The sequence below is a fragment of the Octopus bimaculoides genome, chromosome 3, assembly GCF_046866305.1.
Source record: "Octopus bimaculoides isolate indiv1 chromosome 3, ASM4686630v1, whole genome shotgun sequence".
Taxonomy (NCBI): Eukaryota; Metazoa; Mollusca; class Cephalopoda; order Octopoda; family Octopodidae; genus Octopus; species Octopus bimaculoides.
The window spans coordinates 108,180,805-108,198,681 of NC_142930.1; the positions used below are offsets into that span (position 1 = coordinate 108,180,805).

Genomic DNA, 17,877 nt, shown 5'->3' on the forward strand with positions numbered 1-17,877 from the left:
ATGTTATCATTTTATAGTTATAATTTTTAGAATTAAAGTTAGAAACATTGAACGATTTACAAACTTTTGTATAAACTGAAACAATTGACATTATTACGACCTTATAATCCAGTTTACGCTAAAACTTCCTGTTAATGACCGCGTTGGCCCAGGATTTCTTTCTGTGAATTTTTATGTTTTGTTTATTCGATCCCTAAATCAAACTTTAAATTAATTCCTCGGTGAGTTTCTCTCCTTCATCAACTCTATATTGCTTCTCTATATTATTTCACTCTCCTCATTTAACTTTGAATTAATTTCTTTGGTCAATTTCTTACACTTTTTTGTTCGTTTAGAAAACATTTTACTCGGAAAGTTTATTTATTTCTCTTCCGGATCACATTTAAATCGTTCGTTTATATTGTTTTATCGCTGTTAAATGTTTGAAAATAATAGAAACAAATCCAAACTACACTTGTTTTTAATCTTAATGTAATTACTAATTATAATTAACATAATTATTGCCATAATTACTAATTTGTTGTTTTAAATATTCTAATAGGTATAAAACACTTCCAAATTTTACAGTCCTTCCCTCATTTTTTCTTTTTGTCTCTTTGGTGATCTTACGGTACAATCACCGTCTCTTTCCCTCTTTAAACATTCATTATTATTATTTTTTATACCCACATTATCCCTTTAGCCACACATCGGTGTGAATACATCACAAACTGACCACACTTTCACCTATATCTCTATCTGTTATTGTTAACTCATGCTTATTATCCTTATTTTAATTATTTTGATCTGCTGTTAAATCATGTTCATTATTTATTTTAATTATTTTTTATCGGTGAATCTGGTGAATTTCGAAGAAATGGGGCATGTATAAAAACATGATTTAGATTACTGAAACGAAATGAAAGCGGAATATTGTTTACTTGAGGGAGGCAAATTAATGTAATCTTAAAAACGTGTATTGCGAGGAGAGAGAGATGTGTATTTAGATAACTTAGAAGTGTCTAATTATAAGCAACATTACATAAACAACAAACTTTCTAATTTTCAGATCTAATTGTGCTTAAAAACCAGCAGAAATAATGGTGTTATAGAGTTCCACCACTGACAACATTTTCTCCTATCTTGTCATTCTCTTTCACTATCTTCGCATTCTGGAGGATTTTGTTTTGCGGTAATTGCCTTGCTTTCTTCATCCCATCTTTCTTTCTTTTACTTGCTTTCGCCATTAGACTGCGGCCATGCTGGAATACCACCTTGAAGAATTTTTAGTCGAATGAATCGACTCCAGTACTTAAGCCTGGTACTTATTCTGTTAGTGTCTTTTGCCGAACAGCTATGTTACGGGAATGTAAACGCACCGACACCAGTTGTCAAGCGGTAATAGGGGACACACTTATGTGTGATGGGCTTGTTTCTGTTTTCGTATAACAAAATCACTCACAAGATTTTGGTCGACCCGATGCCATAATAGAAGATACTGGCTCAAGGTGCCACGCAATAGGATTGAACCTGGAGTCATGTGGTTGCCCATTTCGATATAAGTGTTTATTTTTTTTATTGAATCTGAAAAGATTAAATGCTAGGTTGATTAGATTAGATTAGAATTCAGAGCACAAAGGAATGAGAGGAATAGGTATGGTACATGAAACTAAAATCTTTCTAAAATTATTGATTAAAATTTTTTTTTTTTTTGACCTTTCAGAATTGTCCATTTTGGTCAACTAGGATCAAATTTGAAATACAAATATGAAATCTCGTTCAAGGTAAGTTTTGCTTGAAAAGCTTTATTTCTTCCTGTGTGTTTTTGGTTCAGTGCATGAGTTAGTGTTCCTTAACTGATTTACCTCTTTCTGTAGAAAGAAAATTTGCTTTCAAGCTAAGAATTTCATCATCATTTAACGCCCCTTTTCCATACTGGCATGGGTTGACGGCTTGACAGGAACTGGCAAGACCAGGAGCTGCACCAGGTTCCATAGTTTGTTTTGGCTTGGTTTCTACATCTGGATGTCCTTCCGAATATCAACCACTTCACAGAGAGTACTGGGTGCTTTTTTCATGGCACCAACACTTGTGCTTTTTAGGTGACACCATCTCCAGTACTTTTTATGTGGAACCAGCACCAGTGCTTCTTAATAATTTATGTATTTTATTTTTTGTATTTGTATTGCCACAAAAAATGATTCATTGTAAAAGACTTCTATTTTGTGCAGTTCAGTCAACTTCTCATGCAACAACTTATTAACATCCACACATCTCTGTTCTGGAAGAAAATCATTACAGGATTGAGGTTTTTAACTTTAAAATTTTCAACAAGATGTTAAAAGTTAATAAATCTCAGGGAATCATTTTAATTTCAGTTTGAGGAGGTGAGCATTGTCAAGAGCCACTGTGGGCTCCCCCAAACTGGAAAGCTCCATTGGGTGCCTCCAGAGATGTTATGGAGTAGTTTATTTCCAAGCATAAAAGATTAGGAAAGTGTTTAGTGGGAGATTTCCAAGGGAGACACTGTGTGAGAGTTAATTGTACTTGTACTGTGGTGATACACAGCTTACTAGTGTTATATAAGCAGTAGAAGCAACAGAGTTCACTCTGCATTGAATGGAAGCCTGGTCAGGGGAGGAAGGTTTGCTAATTACTTAGATTCTCAGCAACTAAAGGAGGTCATCATCATCATCATTTAACATCCATTTTCCATGCTGGCATGGGTTGGACAGTTTGACAGGGGCTACGTCTGATACCTGTCTGGTTTGGCATGTTTTTTGTAACTGGATGTCCTTCTTAACACCACCACTTTACAGCATGGACTGAATGCTTTTACATAGCACTGCATGGTAGCATAGTTTCAATGGCTGGATTTTTATATTTTTATGATTCTTTAGACCTTGGTGCAAGTTGACTGGGAACCTGAGGCTCACCAAAATTGTTACCAATTGGGCCCCACACCTCCTAAGGCCGACCCTGTGTATACATATATATATATATATATATATAAGGTCATTATACAGGCCAAGGTGACCAACACCGATGTCCTGACTAGTGCTGACCTCCCATGTACACCTTGCTGAGACAACGTTGACTACGCTGGCTAGGCCATGTTTGCCGTATGGACAACAGCTGAATCTTAAGACATTCTCTACTGAGAACTCGCAGCAGGACAGAGGAACAAGGGCCACCCGCAGCTGAAGTACAAGGGCGTGTGCAAGAGGAACATGAAGGTGCTCAACATTGACATCAACTCCTGGGAGGACCTGGCAGTTGACCGCACCAGGTGGAAAAGCACACTTCTCAAACAGCTACGGATCGGTGAAGAGAAGCTGTCAGCTGCAGAAAAGCGAGCCTGACATAAGGGATCGATAGCCGACAGACCAGAATCTACACACAGATGCGACTGAGACTGTCATTCTCACATTGGTCTCCATAGCTACAGGAGGCGCTGCTCAAGCCAATCAGACCAACCTAGACAATAAATGAATAGACATGATACCCATGGTCAGGCATGACCGAAGGTGGCCTGAGATACTTAATATACATCATCATCATCATCATCGTCGTTTAACGTCTGCTTTCCATGCTAGCATGGGTTGGACGATTTGACTGAGGATTGACGAACCAAATAGCTACCCCAGGCTCCAATCTGATTTGGCAGAGTTTCTACAGCTGGATGCCCTTCCTAATGCCAACCACTCCGAGAGTGTAGTGGGTGCTTTTACAGCAATCTACAAAATCAATATATTAACTGTCCATGCATATTGATGCATTAATATATTATTAAACAACTGTAGATAAACCTAAGATTAACCAAATATATAACTAGATAAATATTTTCTGCTGAAACTTAACATCATATTGATAAGGATTTATTTTACAGACAAGTGTGATATAATTTGTTTAAATAATTTTCTTTCAACAGGAACAAGAAGAAGCAACCTTCAAGATCAGATGTGGACCTGGATCCTGCATCGGATGAAGATGTATGTTAATTTATATATTTTTATTCTTATGAGCATATTGCATATTCTGCTTGAGAATGTGGCTGTTTGTCGTTATCTGATAATAGTATTTTTTAGATTACCTTGAAGAATGGTGAATAGACATTGTAATGGAAACCAGTTCTTAAAGGAGATAATAGTTATGGGGACATTCATTGCTTTAAAGTTTTATTACAAGCATTATCATCATCATTATTTAATGTTCATTTTCCATGCAGGCATGGGCTGGACGGTTTGACAGCTGCACCAAGCTCCATTGTCTGTTTTGGCATGGATGCCCCTCCTAATGCCAACCACTTTACAGAGTGTACTGGGTGTTATTTACTGGGTATTGTCACCAGTGCTTTTTATGTGGCACCATTACCAATGCTTTTAACATAACACCATCACCAGTGCTTTTGTATGTGGTACCAGCACTCCTCATGGACAAGCATTACCAAGGTGATTTTTGGGACAATGAAGAAACTTAACTTCTCTGAGTTAAATTTATAGCTGTTGCTACAGACTACTCTTTACTCTTTTACTTGTTTCAGTCATTTGACTGCGGCTATGCTGGAGCACCGCCTTTAGTTGAGCAAATTGACCCTAGGACTTATTCTTTGGAAGCCTAGTACTTATTCTATCAGTCTCTTTTGCCGAACCACTAAGTTATGGGGACATAAACACACCAACATCGTTGTCAAGCGATGTTGGGGGGGGGGACAAACACAAACATACACACACACACACACACACACACATATGACTGGCTTCTTTCAGTTTCTGTCTACCAAATCCACTCACAAGGTTGGCCCGAGGCTATAGTAGAAGACACTTGCCCAAGGTGCCATGCAGTGGGACTGAACCCAGAACCATGTGGTTGGTAGGCAAGCTACTTACCACACAGCCACTCAGACTAGTGAATACAATGTTAACATTTAAGGTTTCAAATTTATAGCTTTTGTAGCTCATGTCACTCCTCCCATTCTAACAATTTTGTTACATGTTTTCTTTTCCATGTCTGCCCACATGCGTGTTTTCAACACTGGAATAAATATGTTTAAAAAATATCAATTTATCTTAGCTTTGTCTAATTTTTATGTGGATCATGAAATTTGGTATTTACAATATGAAGTCTATTCTCCATTTGTTTATCTGAGATTTTCCTCTTGAATTTATTTTTACTACTTCTGTATGTGCCATTTATAAAACCTGATTCCTTGTTTAGCCCCAGATCATCTGTGATTGAGCAGATCTATGATTAAAGTTATTCTAGCCATAACATAGCTACTTAGAAGTATGTCTGCATTATCCAATGAGTCTTTTTTTCTTTACCTTTAACCCTTTCGTGACTGTATTTCTGTTGAGATGCTCTGTGTTTCTTTCAATTAATTTTAAATATAACAAATAATAGAGGGAGAGGAACAAGTGTCTTGATGTAGGGGAGATACTTGCCTACCCCAGCTAGAAGAGAAAAGAGAATGGGGGGTGAAGATGTATCTGAGCATATCTTCAAGTTGCGAGAAGGTGAATGAAAGGGAAGTGGTATGGGTGGGTGAGCAAGTTTGTGGGAGTGTGAGAGGCAAGTAGAAGATGGATAGAGGGAAATAGAGTGGGTGGGGGTGTGGTCATTTATGAATATTTGTTGGAGGTGGCTGCAGAGATGGTGTGGGGTGGGGTGATACATGAAAGAGGTGCAAATTGTTAGGAGTGAAGTCAGGTACATGAGGTGGGAGGGAGGAAGGGAGAGGTAATAAGGGGAAGGGAACCATTTGCAAAATGAAGGTTGTATAGCGGAAGGATAGGAGAAATTAAGGAAGTAAGGGATGATACTGAGAGTTTGTGGAAAAAAAATGGAATTGGTTCCAGGGAGTGTGAATGGTAAGGGTAGAGAGTGAGAAATATGCAGGAGTTGTGCTGTAGCGGGAAGAGTGATGGAGAAGATCAATGTAGCAGTTGAAACTATTAATAGCAGTGCCCTACCATAACTGCAGTTGAAGGAATAAAACAGGTGAAAGAATGCAAGAATTTATGCTGGAAACCAAAAGTGGAAGATGTCAAGGTGACAAAAGACTGGAACCTGTAACCAAATATAAACAAATGAATAACAATAATTAATACATTTTTGTTTCAACATTTGTTTTCAGATGAAATATTTTCCAGCTTGTTAAGCATTTCTATTATTTTAAAATAACAAAATGTCTGTATTAGCAATTAGTATTTTTATTTCTAATCATTAATTTCATGACATTTTCTTTTCTTTTCTTTTTTTTTTCTTCAGGCTGGTCCTTCTGAAATGGACGAAGAACTTCAACAAAAAGTTGTTCTCCAGCAACAGATGTTGGCCCTTCAACAGCATCAGCAGCAAGCTGCAGCAGCAGCAGCAGCTGTAGCAGCTGTCATGTCCCAGCAAGCACCACCACAACCACCATTACCACAACCTCCACCGCCTCCACCCTCTGGCCCAAATGCATCACCTGCTGCTTCTGCTGCTGGAGGAGAATACCTTCAATTGATGGAGAAAGTTCAACAGCAGCAGCAATTATTAGAGGCTGAAAAACAGCAACAGATGCTAATAAAACAACAAAGGGTAACTATGAGAATTCTTCATCCCATGATCCATAAACCTCCACAAGAAAGGCACCTCTGCTCTGCTTAAGTTTGATATCAGCATCTCTATTTTGTGCTTTATTCTTAGTAGGAAGTGTAAAAGTCAAAAGAATTGGTTTTATGAAACCTTTAAGAATTGATGGCAGTTATATGTGTTGTGGTTGGTGTCTGCAATGGTCATGTGGGAGACACCAGAATGGGAATATTAATAGAAATACAGAAGTTATGAATGAGTACAAAATGTGAAGAGAGATGAAGACTATTAAGGATTATTGAAAGATGGACTTTTTACTTAACACAAAATGAGAATGGTAGATAATTGTAAATACTGAAACTTTTGCAAGTGAGGAATGTAGACCTTGGTCTGGTTTGATAGGGAGTGGCAAGGAGACTCAGAAGCAAAAAAGCAAATAGAAAGAAATTAAAGAATGAAGTTTCCCTTTGAAGTGAGAAGCTAGAAATCATCATTTGCTGTCTGTTTTCCATGCTGGCACAGGTTGGACAGTTTGGCAGGAGCTGGCAAAAGCCAGGAGCCACACCAGGCTCTACTTGTTTGCTTCGGCATGGTTTCTATGGCTTGATAATACCCTTCCTAATGCCAACCACTTTACAGAATGTACTCAGTGCTCTTATATGACACTAGCACCAGTGCTGTTTGGATATTAGGGAATGAAATGTGGGTTGGGAGAGAAGGTCGACAGGACAGGGCCCCTCATGGACAAGCATTATCAAGGTGGTACTAAAGAGATTTATGATAATATTTAAAATTGGATATGAGTACATTAATGTATCATGCTATTGGTTTAAATTTGAATACTTGCACTTCTAGTATATTTTTGTGTTCTATTTATATTCAAGTGTTGCTTCATGTGGTGTCTTATATATCCATTAACCCTTTTGTTACCATATTTCTGTTGAGATGCTCTGTGATTCTTTCAATTAATTTTAAATATAACAAAGAATTTAGTAAAATAACTTCGTTATCATTAAGCTAGTGTTAAGAGCATAAATTGTGATTAAGGCTTGGTGGAAGATTTTAATTCAGAACTTTTGAAAACAAGACATTTGCACTATAGATCCAGAGGTGGTTTCAGCCGGGTTGGTATCGAAAGGGTTAAACCACTTCACAGTGTGTTCATGTTAGTCTCTGGTGAGAAATTTATTTGCTTTGTTAATGGTTTTTTTTTCTTTTTTTTCATTTTGTTTCCCAACAGATGATTCTAGATCAGCACCAGGCAGATGAAGCAGAGATGATGCGCCAACAACAACTGGCTATCATGCAACAACAACAAGAGGCTGCACAGAAAGAAGAACAACAAAAGTTTATGCATCACCAAATGCAATCAGGTGACCATCTCTTCATTAATTCAATGTTTTGCTGTTTTGATTTAGTTGTTCATGTCTTTGAATTGATATCATTTAAAAGATAAAATAACGCGACACCTGCACAGGTACTCTATACACGGCACCAGCACAAGTGCTTTATGTATTGCAATGGCACAAGTGCCTTACATGTCACACTAGCATGGGTGCTTTATACCTGGCACTGGCAGGAGTGCTTTTCATGTGGCACCAATGCATAAGAAATTATTATTTTAAATATTAATACATGTAAATGTTAATATATTACTATAATAACTAATAAAATACCTGATTTTGTCTCTTGCAGCTCAAATGATGCCTATTCCACCCCCACCACCCCCTCAAAGTTCAGATAATCAGCTCCCCCCTCCACAGTTTGTGACCCAGGCTAGTGGTCCACCTCCGCCACCGCCTCCACCACCACCACCAACGTCAGGATTGCAGCCACCAGGTCCTCCACAGAGCATGGCACCACCACCACCTCCTCCCCCTTCTCTTCAGAGTATTCCTCCCCCTCCACAAGGCATTCCTCCTCCTCCACCCCCACAAGGTATCCCACCCCCACATCAAGGAGTCCCTCCTCCTCAAGGGATGCCACCGCAACCTCAGGGTATGCCACCTCCGCCACCACCTCAGATAGCAGCCACCCTAACAAACCAGCCTCCTCCCCAGCAACAGACTATTCCCCCACCTCCACCACCATCACTACAACCGCCTATGTCTTTAATGACCAGTCAACCAAGTGTACCGATAGTTTCTTCTACATCCACCTCGGGCAATTCAAGCAGTGCAAATATCATTGCTGCTCAGTCTAACCTTGCAACTCACACTACGACAGCAATAGATTCAAAATCTCAGGTAAGTCTGAAATTTCCACTTTCAAGTTCCTTTTGAATGTTGGGCCTCAGGGAGGCAAGTGGCTGAGTTCCTTTTGAGTGTTGGGCCTCACAGAGGCAAGTGGTTGAGTTCCTTTTGAGTGTTGGGCTTCACGGAGGCAAGTGGCTGAGTTCTTTTTGAGTGTTGGGCCCCATGGGAGCAAAGTGGCCGAGTTCCTTTCTACTGTCGGGCCTCACGGAAGCAATGACCAAGACCTTTGGCATTATGTCGTACTTGAGAAGAAGACCCATCAAGCCGAGCAGAATTGCAGTCGTGACAGATACTGGTGTCATGCAAATGGCACCTGTACCAGTGGCACGTAAAAAGCACCCATTACTCTCTCGGTGTGGTTGGTGTTAGAAAGGGCATCCAGCCATAGAAAACCATGTCAAATCAGACTGGAGCCTGGTGCAACTTTCCAGCGTGCCAGCCAAGTCAAACCGTCCAATCCATGCCAGCATGGACAACGGGCGTTAAATGATGATGATGAACACTCTCCCTCTCACGCACAACATATACCAACGATTCAATTAGAGCCATGTGTCATTTGGGTCTCATAACTTAAATATATTACTACACAAAATATTATTGGAATGGAGCTGCAGATCTGATCTCAGTCCTGCGCAATAGAAATATGCCTATTAATAAACAAATATTGAAATGAAATAACTGTTCTCTCTTGGTAACTATTCCATTATTCTGTCTTCTAACACAGCATCTATTTTTAAGTGGGGATAAACATTACATCTTAGTATTAATACTGCTTTTGTTGCTATCAATTATTTTTTAATAAGCCCACTGGCTATTTGCGACACCTGTAACTGATTGGGTTGCTGCTATTTCCAGCTGTTGAGCTTCTACCATTGACAAGGCCAAAATCATGCAATCTGGTTCTCTGGTAGCAATGGCAGTTGGTTTATCTCCTGCTAGTGATATAACAAGAGTGCTTCTATGCACCAAAAGTCCATGTGAGAAGTTCTGTCATGGTAATTATCACAGTATTCTGTGTTCTAATACATCCATTTTTAAATAGGGATAAATATTATATGTATATATCTTAATATATAAAACAGAGTTTGTGTGTGTGTGTATGTGTGTTCCTTATGGATTCAAACTGAATCTTGTGACTGAATTGGGTAGACAGCAACTGCAGTGTTGTTCATCAGAAAATGACTGAAAAACATGTTTATAAAAAAGAGTTGTTTGCTTCATACTCCTCATGTGCCGATTCTGCGCATAAGAAAGGAACAAATAATACAATGTGGCTGTAGGTGATAACACCCTGGCAATGCCAGAGTGCATTGCTAGTGTGTGTGTGTATATATATATATATATATCATCATCATCGTCATCGTTTAATGTCCGCTTTCCATGCTAGCATGGGTTGGACGATTTGACTGAGGACTGGCGAACCAGATGGCTGCACCAGGCTCCAATCTGATTTGGCAGAGTTTCTACAGCTGGATGCCCTTCCTAATGCCAACCACTCAGAGAGTGTAGTGGGTGCTTTTACGTGCCACCGGCATGAAGGCCAGTCAGGAGGTACTGGCAATGGCCACGTTCAAAATGGTGTATTTTACGTGCCACCTGCACAGGAGCCAGTCCAGCAGCACTGGCACGATCTCGCTCAACACAATCATGCACACTTCCTGTGAATGTATCTTTGTGTTGTGCTTTTTATGGATGTGTATGGACTTTCACTGTTAGAAGTGTATTTTTCATATATATGTCTGTGTGTATGCAAGCTTTTTTTGTTTTCTGTTGTCTTATTTCATCTAAGGTTGTAAATTTCTTTTCTCTGTTGATAAAATAAAGTACAGAATTTTTCTCTCTTCTGGGTTCCAGAGCCCAGAATTGTACTGGAAGGATTTTATGCAAGAAAGATTAAAATACTTTTGCGGGGTGTGTAATGGAGTGTTTTCACAAAACTTAAGGAATACACTCACAAATAAACAAATTCTGAACTTCTATATTGTATACAAGAATCTCTTACTATTTTTTTTTTGCTTTCTTTCCTTTTATATTGACAGACTTCTGAACGACAGCAGAAAGAAATAAAATTGCCCCAGGCTTTAGAAAAGATTCTCGCTTTTATGGATGTGCGTGCTCAGGAAATAGGTGCAGTATCAGAAGATATAGATAAAACTGGTAAGACCTTTGAATGTTTTCAATACTATCATCACAGTTCAGTGTACCAGTAATATGTGCAGGAAAGCCATTAAGTTTATTATTACAACATTAGATTTTAGATGAAATCTGTTTGTCTATTGATCGATTTCATATCTTTTAATTGGAAGTTGGATATCAATAATTCTCTGATAGAAATGTTTATTGCCACCTTTCTGTGTCAAAAGTTGCTAATAATAATTGTAATATTCTTTTTGATTTGTTAATATAAGAGATTGCGTTGGCAACTAAATGCATCATCATCATCATCATCGTTTAACGTCTGTTTTCCATGCTGGCATGGGTTGGATAGTTTGACTGGGGTCTGGGAAGCCAGGAGGCTGCACCAGGCCCCAATCTGATCTGGAAGTGTTTCTACAGCTGGATGCCCTTCCTAATGCCAACCACTCCAAGAGTGTAGTGGATATATTTACATGCCACCAGCACGGAAGCCAGTCAAAGCGGCACTGGCATCGGCCACGTTCAGATGGTGCTTTTTGCGTGTTACTGGCACGGGGGTCACAACTACAATTTCCATTTGATTTGATGTTGATGTTCTTGACTCAATAGGTCTCCTCAACCATGGCATGTCGCCCTACGATCCAAGGTACTTTTGAGTGGGCTGGTTATGTAACACTGGTGTAGGTTACAGCTGTGAACTCACTTTATTTGCCGGGTCCTCTCAGTCACAGCATACCTCCAGAAGTGTCGGTCTTTTGTCATTGCCTCTGTGAGGCCCAACGTTCAAAGGTCATGCTTCACCACCTCATCCCATGTCTTCCTGGGTCTCCCTCTAACCCAGATTCCTTCCACATAACCTGTTAAAAAACAGGATTCTTTTGTGATTTATCTTATTATTAGGGCAAAATAAAACGTGCTACAACATATCTCATGATCAAAGCTTAAGTGATTAATGAAAAATAGTTTCTGATATCTTTGGAACATCTTTATTTTCAGAAGCACCAGAAAATCAAGTCAGAATAGCTGATGCTGACGATGAGGATGATGAGGAAGTTACAAGTATATCTATTACAAGTGCAACTCTAAATGATGCTGATGAGGAAGATGACGATATGAAAAGTCAAGAAAAGGCAAAAGAGGTTAGTCCTATGCTTCTAAACTTATATTTGACAATATATGTCGAAATCTACAGCTAATGCTTGATTGAGTATTGCACATGGTAGATTTTGTGTAGATTGTCATCATCATCATTGTTTAACATCCACTTTCCATGCTGGCATAAGTTGGACAGTTTGACTGAGGACTGGCAAGCCAGGAGGCTGCACCAGACTCCAGTCTGATTTAGCAAAGTTTCTATAGCTGGATGCCCTTCCTAATGCCAACCACTCTGAGAGTGTAGTGGGTGCTTTTTACGTGCCACTGGCACAGGAGCCAGTCAGGCGGTACTGGCATCAGCCATGCTCGAATGGTGCTTTGTATGTGCCACCAGCATGGGTGCCAGTCAGGTGGCGTTGGCATTGGTCACACTTGAATGGTGCTTTTTACATGCCACCGGCACGGGTGCCACTCAGGTGGCACTGGCATTGGTCACACTTGAATGGTGCTTTTTATGTGCAACTGGCATGGGTGCTAGTCAGGTGGCACTGGCATTGGTCACACTTGAATGGTGCTTTTTACATGCCACTGGCATGGGTGCCAGTCAGGTGACACTGGCATCAGCCATGCTTGAATGGTGCTTTTTATGTGCAACTGGCATGGGTGCTAGTCAGGTGGCACTGGCATCAGCCATGCTTGAATGGTGCTTTTTACATGCCACTGGCATGGGTGCCAGTCAGGTGACACTGGCGTCAGCCATGCTTGAATGGTGCATATATATAATCCAAAATAGTCATATGCAGCTTAATAAATAATTAAAAAATGCAAGGAGGCAGATGAAAACAGAAAACAGGTTTTGCATGTGGCACATGCTTAGGAATAACAAGCACTGGGAAATGTATATTCTCAAATGGTCAGGAAGATGTTCTGAAAGTAGAGTTGTACCTTACAGCTAAGGCTGGTACCTCATCACTCCTCTCATCTTTATCTTTCGTCACACATCTGCGACCTCTTCAGCAACACTCTTCGTTTCCGTGTGTGTTCTTGCTCCACTTAGTCCATTCAATGGCCAGGTGTTAAAATGATAAAATAACAGTAATAAATGAGCAAAGAAAAAAAATATGTGTGTGCGTTTATTTGGCAAAAAAAAATAAATAAATAAAAGGACCATCCTGAAGTACAACAATATCTGTTTCAATATGCGATTTCTAATTGGGAACTTGCAAAACATATATATATATATATATATATATATATATATATATATAGGGATATATATATATATAGGGGCAGGCATGGCTGTGTGGTAAGTAGCTTGCTTACCAGCCACATGTGTCTTCTACAACCGAAGCCTTGTGAGTGGATTGGTAGACAGAAACTGAAAGAAGCCCATCGTATATACATATATATATATATATATATATGTGTGTGTGTGTATGTTTGTGTGTCTGTGTTTGTCCCCCCCCCCCCACTATTGCTTAACTAATGCTGGTGTGTTTATGTCCCCATTACTTAGCAGTTCAGCCAAAGAGACTGATAGAATAAGTATTAGGCTTACAAAGAATAAGTCCTGGGGTCGATTTGTTCGACTAAAGACAGTGTTCCAGCATGGCTGCAGTCAAATGACTGAAGCAAATAAAAGAATATATATATAGACAGACAGACAGACAAAGCCATATTTCCCTTTTAATGCAAGACACCTTTTCTGTCCCTCAGCACTATTCCCATCAGTTGAAGGGTCACATCTTGCAAGTTACTTAGTGACTTCATTGCTGCTGGCGCCATGTAAAAGGCAGCCAGTACACTCTGTAAAGTGGTTGGCATTAGGAAGGGCATCCAGCTATACAAATCATGCAAAAACAGACAGTAGAGCTTGGTGCAGTCTTCTGACTTGCCAGTTCCTGTTGAACCATCCTGCTGCCCATATTGGTATGGAATACAGATGTTAAGTGATGATGATGATGACAGCAACAGCAATTAGGTAGGTAGGTAGGTAGATATGATGGTGTGTGTGTTCATAATTGTATATATATATATATATATGTATGTATGTATGTGTCTATTGTAATTTTTATTTCTTTATTTGCATTAACATGGATTTGAATTGCTTTTTTCATGTTTAATACTTGAAAATCTCATTTTTTCTATATACTTTTTTTTTTACATATTAAAGAACAGGACAAGAAAGAAGAAGAAGAAAAAGAAGAATAAGAAGAAACATCCAGAATTCATGCAAGATGCAAATGACTTAAAGAAAAAACCTGCTAAAGATGATGAAAATGATCGAAGTGTGGAAATAGAGTAAGTATAGATTTCATTCAATCTTGGATTTTCAGTTGAATTAATTTTAGTTTATAGAAATAATATATTTCTAAATCTCTCTGAGAGAGATTTATGCAGTAGCAGCATGATAAAGTGATAGTATGTTGTCAACTTAATGGGACAGTCCCATGAAAGGGAAGAATGCTGCTGTTATTTAGCCCTAGTGAATGTATTTCACTTGAAATATGTTTTCAAAGGCAGATAGGCATTGACAGCTAGCAGGCCATGCTGCTCCAGACTGATGATGAGCAATGACTCTGAAATGCTGGCCAACAAGCTGAAACCAGCACCAAACACTGAGGTCAGTTGTCAAAGCAAGTGTTATTGTTACCCAACAATGCATAGCCACATATGGCTGCTTACAACATTGAAAACATTGAATTTTTGGATTTTGAGTTGCTGGAACTCCCTCAGTTCTAACAACAGGTTATTAGTATCCTTATGACTAAGCAAAATCATTATATATGCATAAACTATGGTAGACACAAGTTTATATTATTTGTTCCTACATACATTTCACCATTATGGTTGTTTGGAACCCTGCTTTGAATGGGTTGATGAGGCTCATAAATAAGGATCCCAAGAAGGTGATGCACACCATATTTCCATCATATCTGATGATCCTGGGGGTTGTGACCTCACTTCTCACAGGATCACTGCTACTATCTGCATAACATTGGTGGTCAAACTCTGCATCAAATAGGTGGGTGGTTGGTGAGCAAGCATGTTCCAGCAAGACTATAATCCACATGGCACTCACAACTCAATGTTGCTGGTTGAAAATTTTACACAATCATGTGACTTTCAACAGGTGAGGCAGCCCAGTTGCTATCATCATTGGAAGAGGCGCACAGTGTTAAGGGCTTAGTGGGGATTGTCATAGTGAGTGATGTGGATGGCAGGTACCTGATCCTAGCACTTAATCACTCCTGGGGATGGGGACACTTGTGTTGAGTGGGTGTGTTTCTTTCATGTTTTTCTAGTTGAACATTTGCCATTTTTCTAGAAGTATTGTTTCTTGTTTTGTTTTCTCCACAGTTGCCTGGCACATTCTCTCAGCATTGTCAATATGCACTTCAGATATGAAATTGATAGTCAGGAAATGATAATCTTAACAACCTATCTTAAACATTTAATCTTATTGTATAGTTCATTAAAAAAATGTATTTCATTTGTTACTTTTATTGGTTGTCAATAATTTTGGGTCCACACACACATTTTGTTGACTCTCTATTATTTTATTTTCAGGTATGTACAAGAACAGTTAGATATTGGCCACTTTGATGTTAACTACCATGTTTTTGCAAAGATATTTGAGAATTTCAAGGTATGTATTAGGATTTAGGAAGTCATATGAAAAGTATTTTACTAATTTTTGTTTTATGTTGCACAATATTTTCATGTTTGAAGACAATAATTAACTTCCGAGCAACATTTGCAAAGCCTACAGCAATTACAATCACATGAATGTTTACAGTGAAGGAAGAGTTGTGGTTTTATTTCCTAATATACTATATTTGTAAGGTTACAGTATATTTTATAAATAAATTACAGCTGGAGATGAATTGTTAAGCATTTGCAATAAAATTAAAGCAAAATTATTTAGACTTCTAGGTATGCTTTGATTAAATTGGTGTATGTTGGGGCAACATTTATTCTCATTACAGCCCTAGGTATTTATTTATAAATGCTGATATTGAAGTTGAAAAATTATTTTGTAGTATGAATTTAACTCCTTCAGTAATTAATCTTTTTTCTGTTTCGTGTGAGATTTCATTGGGGAATATTTCAGGCTAGAATTCTATGACATTTAGTCTTTAGTTGTGTGGGACAATAGAATCATTTGCTTTAAAAAAGAAAACCAAACATACATCAATGTAATTTGTTCATAGTCATCACTTTTCAAAGTGATCTTCTATATTGTAAGCTTAATCCTAATTCTAGAAAAACTGATCTTTTCTTCTTTGATTTTATATTCAAACATATTTGAAGTCAGAGTTGCAATTGTTTTGAGTCACTTTATCTAATGAGTTTTATCAAAAATTGACTTATCTCTTCAGTATTCAGATTACTCTATCAAATGTGATGCTTATCTATTCATATTGTTTTGAATTAATCCTGCATTATCTCAAAGCTTCAAGAGATTGATGTGATTGTTTATGTTTAAAATGACATTGTAGGGTAGGTGCGTGAGGCTGGATTTCACCAGTTTGAACATAACAATAGATAGAATATTTGGGTCTGATATGGCTGGTTTAAATGCTAAAGGGTTTTTTTTTTAATTTCTGGAATAATGAATGTAGTTGTATAATTCTTATCATTTCTCTATTTTCCATAATTTGCTTTTTATTTCTTTTGAAGATTGCAGATCCTGAAAAACCAAAAGATTTCCAAAGACCAGAAGAAAGAAGAGAAGAGGAAAAAAAACCTGAAGAAGTTCCTATAAAGGCTCGAGGACTCATTATAGACGATGATGAAGTGAGTTACTTCCTCCCTTTTTTGTTTTTTTTAATATCACCGTTATAGCATTCAGACTTTATTGTTGGTGGCAGCAGCATTGTTGTTGTTTTATGTTCATACCATATGCTGATATGGATAGGAGCTTTCATGTGGCATCAGTACAGGTGCATTCCATGTGGTATTAGGCATGGGTGCTTTCATGTGGCATCAGTACAGGTGCATTCCATGTGGTATTAGGCATGGGTGTTTTCATGCGGCATCAGTACAGGTGCACTCCATGTGGTATTAGGCATGGGTGCTTTCATGTGGCATCAGTACAGGTGCACTCCATGTGGTATTAAGCATGGGTGGGTGGGTGGACCACGTTTTTGTATGCCCTTCCTAATACCAACCCCTTTACGGATTGTACAGCCAGCACTGGTTTGTTGGGGTCCAGGACGGATCGTATTGGAGTTAGGTTTATTGTTGAAAGAGGGTGGTCGAGGAGACAATAACTGAGACAGTGTTAGGGGAGGGAGTAACAGGAGGATTAGGGATCAGATAGTATCAAGAGTTAGTGAGAGAGAGAGAAGGTGATGTGAGGGTTGAGTAGAAGGAAAAGCATTGTTACCACATCCTGGTACATGGATGGGTGAAGTGCCGCATGAAAGATAAAATGGTTAATAGAAAGGAAAGGGAAAAGTAGAGTCAAGGGGTTATTGAGAGATAAGGGTAGTGGGGAAGGGTTGGCTAGGAGGTGATTCAGTGCTACTTCAGGTTATCGTTTGGGTAAAGTGGAGCATCATCATCATCATTGGTGCATAGAGGGAGAGATAAGGTGGTGGTAGGTGAAGATCATCATTTAATGTCCGTTTTCCCTCTGCTGGTATGGGTTGGATAGTTTGATGATAGCTGGCAAACTGGAGGGCTGCACCAGGCACCAGTCATCTTGTTTTCGCATGGTTTCTGTGGCTGGATGCTCTTCCTAACACCAACCACTTTAAAATTGTATTGGGTGCTTTCATGTGGCATCAGTACAGGTGCACTCCATGTGGTATTAGGCATAGGGGCTTTCATG

At 38.8% G+C, this 17,877-nt stretch overlaps 1 protein-coding gene across 6 annotated transcripts in view; it reads left to right on the forward strand.

Annotated features, from left to right (window-relative positions):
* LOC106869620 (splicing factor 3B subunit 2) overlaps positions 1–17,877 on the forward strand; it is a 31,278-nt gene that overhangs the window by 243 nt on the left and 13,158 nt on the right. The window contains exons 1-12 of one of the 6 annotated variants that reach the window (XM_089349454.1): positions 116–221; positions 1,049–1,171; positions 1,703–1,763; positions 3,911–3,971; positions 6,250–6,558; positions 7,793–7,925; positions 8,248–8,798; positions 10,847–10,964; positions 11,940–12,082; positions 14,212–14,339; positions 15,609–15,687; positions 16,722–16,838. In XM_089349454.1, the coding sequence (XP_089205580.1) occupies positions 1,747–1,763; positions 3,911–3,971; positions 6,250–6,558; positions 7,793–7,925; positions 8,248–8,798; positions 10,847–10,964; positions 11,940–12,082; positions 14,212–14,339; positions 15,609–15,687; positions 16,722–16,838 (1,656 nt within the window). In that variant the 5' untranslated portion in view covers positions 116–221; positions 1,049–1,171; positions 1,703–1,746. Of the gene's footprint in view, positions 1–115; positions 222–348; positions 472–1,048; positions 1,172–1,702; positions 1,764–3,910; positions 3,972–6,249; positions 6,559–7,792; positions 7,926–8,247; positions 8,799–10,846; positions 10,965–11,939; positions 12,083–14,211; positions 14,340–15,608; positions 15,688–16,721; positions 16,839–17,877 lie in introns of those variants that run through there. The other 5 variants (XM_089349455.1, XM_089349456.1, XM_089349453.1 and 2 more) reach the window with 5 other exon arrangements.